Source organism: Zea mays, chromosome 2, assembly GCF_902167145.1.
Source record: "Zea mays cultivar B73 chromosome 2, Zm-B73-REFERENCE-NAM-5.0, whole genome shotgun sequence".
Taxonomy (NCBI): Eukaryota; Viridiplantae; Streptophyta; class Magnoliopsida; order Poales; family Poaceae; genus Zea; species Zea mays.
Genome location: NC_050097.1, coordinates 99,768,439 through 99,779,210, shown reverse-complemented (window position 1 = coordinate 99,779,210; position 10,772 = coordinate 99,768,439). Strand labels below are relative to the sequence as shown.

The 10,772-nt window shown below is 57.4% G+C and overlaps 1 protein-coding gene across 1 annotated transcript; it reads left to right on the top strand.

Moving 5' to 3' along the window:
• The first annotated feature begins 3,072 nt into the window (after nt 1–3,072).
• On the top strand, nt 3,073–5,470 carry LOC103648809 (uncharacterized). The gene is made up of 3 exons (XM_020549306.1): nt 3,073–3,363; nt 4,694–4,771; nt 4,994–5,470. Exons 1-3 carry the CDS (start codon nt 3,073–3,075, stop codon nt 5,027–5,029), a joined length of 405 nt encoding a protein of 134 aa, XP_020404895.1. The 3' UTR covers nt 5,030–5,470.
• Nucleotides 5,471–10,772: the final 5,302 nt, after the last annotated feature.

Genomic DNA, 10,772 nt, shown 5'->3' with positions numbered 1-10,772 from the left:
CAACCTGGGGATGGGGGGGTTTGGTGTGTAGAGCAAGGGTGAGTACACATCAACATACTCAGCAAGTATCCTGTTTGGATGTAGTGGACTAGCTTTATGTGGGGGTAAGTCAAGCAGTTGCTTTTAGTTGGTCAGATTATTATTTACTAATAGAAAGCCAGGTTTTACCATTAACCCAAGTTATTAGCCCGATGTACCCTTTCCAAACGGAAAGAATACCACTTACCAGTACCATAGTCATAACCAAAACCATCGATCTCATAACCATCTGTACCATAATGTCTCTGATCAAGTACCACTAATCACTGGAGCTCCCTTGGCCGCTCATAACCGCAAGCACGGCTGATATATCAGTTTTCAAACACTCTGCAGAGGTTGTGCACTTTACCCACAAGCCGTGATTCCCTTTCTGCCCGGAGATCATGACTCTCCATTGGTCACTACCAAGGTGACCCAGCAGGGCATCACTACGTAGCCTTTACAAAGATTCCCCGGGGCTGTAGCCACCCGTTAGGTTTCCTAAATGCACCGCACTCCTCCCCAAGGGCAAACCCAAACTTGGCAGAGCGAGCCGCATACACCGAGCCCCATTGACGGCACGACGGCTAAGTGATCTACACCCCGGATCCTCTAATTATTCAGCTAAGGGCATCCCATTCCACCCTCATGGTTGCACTGTTTTCCCGGGCGGTCATCCATAGAACAGGTCCTTACGGAGAGGCACTCGAGAAACCGCTCGAGCCCCCTTAAGTCCACAAGTACAACATCATAATAAAAGAAGGGAAAACAGCGTATCATAGATAATCTCATCATGTTCATTGATTAGAGTTTGAGCAATAGCATAAGCTAAACAATAATAATCCAACCCAAATAGGTAAACAAGGACATGGATAACAAAGCTAGTCAATCCTTAGGCATAAATGTGTAAAGCGGGAGGTGAATTAAAGAATGAATAGGATAGAGATAGGTCAAGGGACACTTGCCTCCACCAACCGACTGCTGCTCAGGGGCTTCTCCTGCGAGTTCCTCGGGCTCTTCAACCGGATCAGTCTCTATGCGATTGCAAGCACACATACATTCATCCATTCAAATTAGGAAACAAACAGTACACCATACAAGGGAACAAATAAAGTAAATATGCATAGAATATCACATACGATAATGAATTTACCTTGGTTAGAAAGAAATGGGAAAAGGTCTCGCGAGAGTTAAAGCTTATGCCCGAGACGCACTACGGGTAAACGAATAACTAAACGCTACATGCTCTAGTTCCAATTGGTTCTAACAAAAGAATTAGCTACATGCACTAATGTAAACGTGACCACTTTTAGTAGATTAACATTGAATGAGATAGATGATTAGTTATACAAATTAACTAACGTAACCAATTTCCAAATTGAGACTCCTATCTTATTAATATAAACACGTGATTAGCGCGCATAGGACACGGGGGGGGGGGGGGGGTAGACGGGGGCGCGACGGGTCGTGCCAAGGCACTGCGCACTACGCGAGCACGCGCGCGAGGCCGCACGCACATGCCACGAACTAGCCGTGCGCACGTCGAGGCCGAGCGCTAGCCGAGTTCAAAGCCGCGCGCCATAGGCACGCTGGGTCGAGCTCGAGGCCATGCCGGGGCCGTCACGACGCGGGCAAGGCACGACGGGGCGAGCGGGCAAGCACGGACGGGGCGAGAACACGGCCGACCACCACGCCGGGGTGGGGACGGCGCGGCCGAGTCGGGCACGGGGCGGGCGGCCGAGCCGGGGTGGGGCTCGCTGGGGACGGCCGAGCCGGAACCGAGCGCGGCGGCGGCGACGAGCAGGGGGCGGGCTTGCCGGGCGCAACCGGGGGCGGCCAGGGCGAGGCCGGGGGCGGCCGGCGGGCGTGGGACGAGGCCGGGCGCGGCGAGGCTGGGCGCGGCCGGCGCGACTGCGGCGGGGCCGGGCGCGGCCGAAGGGCGGTGAGGCGGGCGTGGGATGGGGCGGGGCGAGCTCGCCGGAGCGAGGGCGGGGAAGGGGCGGGTCGCCGGGGTCGGGGACGGCCGAGGCGGGGCGGCCGGGGCGCGGGCGGGTTCGCTGGAGGGCGGCGTGGGGAGGGCGGACGCCATGGGCGGGCGAGCTCGAGGCGGCGAGGCCGGGGCGCGGGACGGGGCAGGGGCTCGCCGGAGCGGCCGGGCGAGGCCAGCGCGGGGAGGGGCGAGGCGGGCGCGGCCGGGCTCGGCCGGGCACGGCGGGGCGACGGCGACCGGGGCGCGGGCGGCCGAAGGGCGGCGCGCCGGGGCCGGGCGGGGAACGCCGCGCCGGGGAGCGGCGCCGGTGGGCGGGGGAGGGGGGGAAGGGAGGAGAGAGGGGGGGGGCTCACCGGAGGGGGCGGCGCGGCGGCGGCGCCGGGGGAAGGGGCGGCGGCGGCTAGGGTTAGGGGAGAGAGAGAGTTGGGGGAGGGGGGAGGGGATGACAGGCGGGGCCCGCGGGGAGGGAATTTTGGCAAAAGAAAGAAAGGGGGGGAGGGGCGGTTGGGCCGACTGGGCCCAAAGGGGGTGGGCGCGGGGTGGGCCGGCCGGAACGGCCCACACCGGGGGGGAGGGGGCGGCTGGGCCGCCGCGGGGCCCACGTGGGAAGGGGGAAGGAGGGGCGGCTGGGCCGCAAACTGGGCCGGCGCGAAGGGGAAGGGGGCGGCTGGGCCAAAAGAGAGAAAGGGGGGGAGAGAAAAAGAAAAGGCTTTTCTTTTTCTAATTTCCCTAATTCCTTATATGCCTAACTCTTAAATTCACTCAACCACAAACAAAAGAGTGCATAATCCGGCATGATGCAACAACCAAAAATAGTTCTAGGTTTTGCTTACACAAGATGTCGAGCTAATTCTCGCTATAACTTTTGAAAAATAACAAGGATTAGCGAGAAGAAAAGGGAAAAAGGAAAGAGTAACGCCTGACTTTGGTGAGAGAAAAGAAGAAAAAATTCTACCCCCAAATTCAGGGCGTTACACCCGGCCACCACAACCCTGAGCCTGATGCCCGGCACGGACGTCGGCGCCGATGAGAAGTAGGAGCCGGCCGCCGCAAGGGCTGAGGAGATGTCTGGGCCCGCCCCCGTCACGGCGCCACCGCTCACCATCTTCTACGACGGCAGGGTGGTGGTGTTCGAGGACTTTCTAGCGGAGAAGGCGGTCGAGGTCATGCGCCTCGCGGCCGGTGACGACTTGCCCATCGCCCGGAAGGCGACGCTGCAGCGATTCCTGGCCAAGCGCAAGGACCGCCTCGTCAAGCGCGTGGCCCTACACCCGCCCATCGTCCCCCACGGAGGAGCTGGAGAAGAAGACGGGCAAGCCGGCCTCGGCCTCGGCCACATGCTCGACAAAATGACTGTGTGATCGCCGTTGCCTGAACCGGGCTGGCCACCTCTACGCTCATGCCTCTCACGTTTCTGGAGGGTGCAGAGTAGCCGGTCGACCGGTCGAGCTCCCTACGCCTCCTGTGCATGGCCTAAAACTCTCTGCTCTCGCTTGCATGCCTTGCTCTGCATGGCATCAGAGCGCACGGACGCCGCAACAATGGTTGCCAGTAGAACCTTGACGGCTGCCGCTGGTTTCCCTGCCCCTAGCTCGAGCGCGCATAGCCGATGGGACCTCCACTATTTCCCCTCCTCAGCGCGCTCCATGCTGAGCTCCCGCAGGCCACAACGGTCGGGTGCCGATCACCATGGCCACTGACCACCGGACAGAGGCGCAGTCCCGTGGAACTCCAATCCTGTTGAGCCCTCTCAGCCTCTCAGGTCCGCACTGAACCGTGCTACAACCGGAGGAATCCTCTCTCGCTCCTCCACCACCGCATGGCGCCACCGAGCGATTGCCGCCGGCCTACATGCGATGAGTCCTGTGCAGACTAACTTCTCTTTCAAATAGTAGAACCACCCATAATCTCTTGTGATTTGGATGAGACCTTAATTACCATGAACTACATGGCACATGCTAATCGTTTTGTGTAATTACTAATTTACTATAGAAATACTATATAAAACCTCATGCCATAACTTAGGAATATGTTGTGTTTCATTTTTCTTTATTTGTTAGGTTGTATTTGATGTGATGTCGGGCTGCATTTGTTGGGAAACTTTAATGTTCTATACTTCCATTGTTAGTGCTTGTATGCATATGCTATTGTATAAATAGTAGGATTTAATGTCCCCTTCTGAGAGTTAACCAACTTCATTATTGCTCTTGAGGCAACTAAAATGACTAAACATTTATTATATACCATTGACTCATCATTTGTTGTACTATTTTTTAACAACACCCTACTCTATCCATTTAGGGTGTGATTTTCGCAATCGATAATGGAGCGCATCATGATTTCAAACTGGATGAATTATCCATTGCCTCGCTTGTTTGTAGACTGAAGCAGACTACGGTACTTAATTTATTTTTAGTTATTCCCTGTTTGTAGACTGAAGCAGGCTAAAACAAATACAAGTATACAGTTAAGTGGGGATGACATATAGTTGTCTGAAAAAACCATCTTGTATTTATTTGAAATTATACAAGAATGATGAATGCATATGCATTTTCGGATCATCATGTTCCCCTGTATTGAGTTAACTCTGGATTTGACTATAAAGGGGATAGCTTATGCTTGGATTTCATGTTGGCTTTACTTTTAGTGTGTGCTACAAACATAACTAAATTGTATTTTGCGCAGGTTGATGGAATTGAAATTCTTGTTGTGAAGCAGGCATGCAAATTTGCAAAAGATCACGATGTCTCAAATGGCCATATTGTGAGTAACTTCTATTACTTGGATGCACCCCATATAGAACTACTATTAGGAGTTCAGAGTTAGCTTGTTGTTTAGTATATTTAGTTAAATTCACATGAACTGCACTACACTTAGATACTGGGAAACATAATATATAATTCTAATGTATGGATCTTCCATAGTCAAAACTCCACATAATATTTTTTAAGATTCCTGTCACTAGATTATTATTGAATTTTTTAGGTGAGCCGCCGCAGCCAAGAGGAAGCGCGGGCATAGGAGCTGCCACTGGGAGCAAGCACGGGGAGGTGCGCAGGTGGCACGCTCACCACGACACAGTGGCTAGGTTGTCCTAGATCTCCCAACCACGCGGGGTCATCGAATATGAGTGTCTGCGATTTGGTACGCGTTGGACTGGGCTGCGATTAATAAAAAATTTAAATCCTGCCCATGTGAGAAAAATACATATTTATTTTTTGTTTCTAATTTTTAATTGTTTTATTTATTGTTTGAAATTCAATAGTTCATACTAATTAGGGGCAATTGGTAGAACAGGACCCATGTATTCCTCTCTTTGCAGGTGCTCAACCATGAATCCATGAATCTTGATTAGTACAAGTTCAATCATGTTATTGCGATAGCTACAGCTAGGAAGGAAGCTAAATGTTTTCACTATCTATATCTAAGAACAACACTCTACATGTGAATTCACGGTCAGGTTTCAAGGTGAGACTTTTTGATTTTATTCAACTGAACTTATTTCCATCATGAGAGCCTTTCCATCACAAAATACGTCACTATTCAATGATTAGTCTCAATGTAACTTACATGTCTAATTTTGTAGTGGCTTAAATGGCATCCTCATGTACATTTGATAATTCATAGAATCAAAGGATTCTAATGTATGGATGCGGAATGTTGATGCCATTCTAAATACGTTTGCTTGACACAGTAACATAGTGACATGACCAAACTGTTCTTTAGTTTTGTCGGCGTTTCGAGACCGGGGGGTCCCTGGGCCGACGAGTGAATGTCGCCGCGTGCCCCAGCCCAGATGGGTCGAGCGCGAGGGCGAGCGCGAAGGGGGGAGAGCGAGGCGGCCGGAGACCGGCGTGAGAGAGGTGGGAATCCCGCGGCCTTCGTGTTCGTCCCACGCCCAGGTCGGGTGCGCTTGCAGTAGGGGGTTACAAGCGTTCACGCGGGAGAGGGAGCGAGCGGCCCCAAGCGAGCGCCTGTCTCGTCCTCGTCCCTGCGCGGCCAACCTTCTCTAAGAGGGCCCTGGTCCTTCCTTTTATAGGCGCAAGGAGAGGATCCAGGTGTACAATGGGGGGTGTAGCAGAGTGCTACGTGTCTAGCGGAGGAGAGCTAGCGCCCTAAGTACATTCCGTCGTGGCAGCCGGAGAGATTTTGGCACCCAGCTGGTGTGATGTCGTGGCCGTCGGAGGAGCGATGGAGCCTGGCGGAGGGACAGCTGTCAGAGCGGTTGAGTCCTTGCTGACGTCCTCTTGCTTCCGTAAGGGGGCTGAGAGCCGCCGCCGTCACAGGGTACACGGGGCGCCATCATTGCCTATCCGGCGGAGCTATCCAGATGGGACGCCGGTCTCGTTCCCTGCGGCCCGAGTCAGCTCGGGGTAGGGTGATGATGACGCCTCCTGTTGACGTGGCTGGTCTACGCCCTAGGTTGGGCGATGTGGAAGCTCCTCCGAGGCCGAGGTCGAGTCTGTCTTCTGTGGTCGAGGCCGAGTCCGAGCCCTGTGTCGGGCGGAGCGGAGTTCGTCGTCTTCCGGGACTTAGCCCGAGTCCGAGCCCTGGGTCGGGCGGAGCGGAGTTCGCCGTCTTCCGGGACTTAGCCCGAGTCCGAGCCCTGGGTCGGGCGGAGCGAAGTTCGCCGTCTTCTAGGGCTGAGCCCAAGTCCGAGCCCTGGGTCGGGCGGAGCGGAGTTCGTCGTCTTCTGGGGCTGAGCCCAAGTCCGAGCCCTGGGTCGGGCGGAGCGGAGTTCGTCGTCTTCTGGGGCTGAGCCCGTGTCCGAGCCCTGGGTCGGGCGGAGCGGAGTTCGCCGTCTTCCGGGGCTGAGCCCGTGTCCGAGCCCTGGGTCGGGTGAAGCTTCCTATGGTGCCTTCGGTAGGGCCCGACTGCCTGTCAGTCTCACTCTGTCAGGTGGCGCCGCAGTCGGAGTGGCACAGGCAGCGCTGTCCTCCTGCCAGATCGGTCAGTGGAGCGGCAAAGTGACGGCGGTCACTTCGGCTCTGCCGGCTGGGGGGCGCACGTTAGGATAAAGGTGTCAGGGCACCTTTGCATTAAATGCTCGATTTGGTCGGTTGGTGCGGCGATTTGGTCAGGGTTACTTCTTAGCGAAGGCAGGGCCTCGGGCGAGCAGGAAATATGTTCGCCGTTGGAGGGGGGCCTCGGGCGAGACGGAAATCCTCCGGGGTCGGCTGCCCTTGTCCGAGGCTAGGCTCGGGCGAGGCGTGATCGAGTCGCTCGAATGGACTGATCCCTGACTTAATCGCACCCATCAGGCCTTTGCAGCTTTATGCTGATGGGGGTTACCAGCTAAGAATTAGGAGCCTTGAGGGTACCCCTAATTATGGTCCCTGATAGTAGCCCCCGAGCCTCGAAGGGAGTGTTAGCACTCGCTTGGAGGCTCTCGTCGCACTTTTTTGCAAGGGGACCAGCCTTTCTCGGTTGCGTTTTGTTCCGGTGGGTGCGCGCGAGCGCACCCGCCGGGTGTAGCCCCCGAGGCCTCGGAGGAGTGGTTTTACTCCTTCGAGGTCTTAATGCCTCGCGTAATGCTTCGGCTGGTCTGGTTGTTCCCTCATGTGAGCGGGCCGTAACCCGGGTGTACGGTCGGGTCCCAAGTTCTCGGGCTGGTATGTTGACGCTGTCAACGGTTCGGCCGGAGCCGGGTTTGCGAGAGCAGCCCCCGAGCCTCTGCACAGAGCGAGAGGGCGACCAGGGACAGACTCGGCTTTTTTACATACGCCCCTGCGTCGCCTTTCCGCAAGGAGGAGGGGGGGAAAGCGCCATGTTGCCCTCGATGGGCGCCGAACATGGTGTCTCCGGTGAGCTGCAAGCGGGTAATCCGAGTGGACGTCCGTGCCCCATTCGTTAGGGGTCGGCTAGGGGCCCAGAGGCACGCCCAAAAGTACCTGCGGGTGATCTGCCGGACCCGGTCCCCTGGCGACGGGGTCCGAGGGCTCGATGCCTCCCTCTGATGGGATTCCGTTACAAGATCGTTCCCGCTGGTCTCGGAAATGTCCTAGGGTACCTCGGGAGCGCAGCCCGAGCCTTGGTTATGTATCGAACGTACCCATGGTCATCCCTCACTCGGCGTCTAAGGCGGCTGTGAACCCTTTGCAGGCCAGCCTTCGAACCCCTGATCAGTAATGGGCGCGGAGCCCGAATAGCCTGAGACGGCCGTGGAACCCTTCCGAGGGGCCGGCCTTCGAACCTCTGACCAGTGGTGGGGGTAGGGCCCACGCGATCTGAGGCGGCTGTCGAACCCTTCCAGGGGGGCAGCCTTCGAACCTCTCATCAGTAGGGAGGCTCGGAGCCTGGTTCCTTCACGGGGAAGGATCCTTTTCGGGGTATCCCCCTTTCCCGGTCCCTGTTGCAAGAGAGAGAAAGAGGAAAAAGGAAAAGGATACGAAATCGAACGACGCGGCGTACCTTTTTTGAGGCGGTTATTATGGCGAAGGCGAAGCGTCGCCTGCTTCTCCTGCCAGAGGCGCCGCCTGTCCCGCCGCGGAGTTAATTCGACGGGGCGAGTGGTTGGCGGGGCGGCCGTTGCGCATGCGCGAGCCGTTCGAGGATGGAACACGGGCGCGTTGTCTTCACGCCGTGAGAGAGGGTTCTCTCGCTGCCCCCGGATGGGACGTGAGCTTGGCTGACGACGTGACTGCTGCTTCTGCCCGCCTGCCACCGTCATTGCTGCCAGCCCATTTTTGGCCGTGCTGACCGCCGCGCCAGGCTGGCGCTGCTGGGTCGTGCACTGGGTCACCTCGAGTCGCGGTATTGGTTCCGCAGTCGAGGAGACGCGGTGGTGGCGCAAGTGGCGGTGCAGTTGCATGCACGAAACATCTGGCGCGCTGGTTGCATGACGCGTGGGCCTGGGCCTCCATGCTGGGCGTGTTGGGAGTCGGAGAAGCGCGCCCACTTGGAGTGGTTGCATGCCGCCTGCATGGCTGCCCGCCCCTTTCGCCCGTTGGTCTGGGCAAAAGTGGAGGGTCACTTGTAACCGCTGGGCGGTCGTGCGCACCGCGCACGGCGGTTTGGCTTCTTCTGCTCTAAGCCGGTTTGCATGACGTGTGGGACCCAGCCCCTGCGCCGCAGGGGAGGACCTTGGAGTGTGTTGGAGAAGACTCAACCCGCGATGGTTGGGGGCGCAAGTAGGTAGAGTCGCCTTTAAAAGGAGGGTGACCCCCTTTGGAAGGCGACCATGTCTTCGCGCTCCCTTATGCATCGTGTCTCTCCACCTTCCAAGCCCCCGGATGGGGGATACCCACCGTCTTTCCGCTTCATCGTTGGAGGAACGCAACTCCGTGAGAGTTGGTACCTTTCAGCCATCGTTCGGCTTCAAGGATTTTCATCATGCAGCCCGGCTGCATCCCTCCGCCGGCGGTCACCCAAGACGGTGACCTCCAGCCCCCGGATGGGGAGAGGCAAGCCGGGCTATGATCTCGGTCCCGCCCTCAGCGTCGAGGGTGTTCGTCGTCCTCGCTGGGGCGGGGAGCGAGGCGAGCCGGGGCTCTACTTCCCGCGCGGGCCGGAGGGCCACCCCTTCTTCCAGCTTCTGGTGGTGGCAAACATCCTCCAGCTCTGCGGAGGAGACGTCCTCCAGCCATGCCGGGGAAGGCGAACTGTTGCTGCCCAGCTAGGATGCAACATTCCTCCCTCTTCCTCGCTTTTGCGGCGAGGGCGGCAGCGAGGACCTGCCGGTGCGCTTTGGAGCGGCCCACTCTTTGGCTTTAATAGCTGGTTCGCGTCCCTTGAGCGGGAACGCGAACAAGAGCCCTCTGGCGGCCGCGTCCGTCCTGGGACCATGGCTGCTGCTGCAGAGGTCGCTGGCGGGTCCCCCGGCGTTCGTCGCCCCGCAGGCTCCCCTGTGTGGAGGTTGTTTATACCCGCGGGGACAGAACCAGAGTTCCATTTTTGTAATGGCACTTTGAATGCCAGTGTTTTTTGTTCGTTGTGGCTGTCGAGGCCTGAACATGTATGTAATTTTGGCACGGAGCCATGTTTTTTCCTCATTTTCGAGCACTAAGACTCGCTTGTTGGTTGTCTGAACCGCTTCACCAAGCGTGAGTCGCCCCGTGTAAAGGTGACGAGTGAGGTATCCGTATCCCGGTGGTGTAGGAATCCCTCGGCTCGGTCGGCCTTGTCGTTCGAGGCTTCTCTAGCTTAGTTAAAGGGACCCCTTAGCCGCTCTTCGATGAGCCGAGGCCTGGGGTAGCGGTGTCAGCACGGACAGAGGCAGAGTCGGCTCGAAAATGAAACTTGGTTGGCCGGAGTCCAGCTGGGTCGTCCGTTAGCGGGACCGACGCCGGAGTTGACCAGCCGAGGCCTCGGGTCGGGCTGACGTCCTTGGAGGACGGTTGGCCGAGGCCCCGGGGTGACCGGCCGAGCCGCCTGCTCGGGCCGAATTCCTGGAGAAGACCCTGGCAGCGATTGCCCGGGCGTGACGACGACGTCGTCCTTTAGAGTGGAGGACCTCGGATCGCGTCGCCGTCCGAGGCTAGGTCGGACCTCGCCGAAGGTGTCGTTGATGCCGAGGGTGTTGCCGCCCCCTTCCAGCGTCAAGACCTGAGCCTGCAGGATCGGATCGTCTTGTAGCGTGTGTTTCCTGCGGCCGCCGAGGCCAAAACACACCCTCGCTGTATTGTAAAGCTGCGTCTCTTTTCCTCTTGTTTCGAGTATCCGGACTTTTTTGTCGGTAACAGGGATGTTTGTGCGAGCGAGAGTTGCTTCTCGCGGAAGGTGACGAGTGAGGTATCCGTATCCCGGGGGCGTAGGAGTCCCTCGG

Coding starts and splice junctions, on each gene's coding strand:
- LOC103648809 (XM_020549306.1), top strand. CDS start 3,073: ATGTCTGGGCCCGCCCCCGTCACGGCGCCACCGCTCACCATCTTCTAC. Junction 3,364..4,693: donor ACATGCTCGACAAAATGACT/GTGTGATCGCCG, acceptor TATTTTGCGCAG/GTTGATGGAATTGAAATTCT. Junction 4,772..4,993: donor ATGTCTCAAATGGCCATATT/GTGAGTAACTTC, acceptor TGAATTTTTTAG/GTGAGCCGCCGCAGCCAAGA.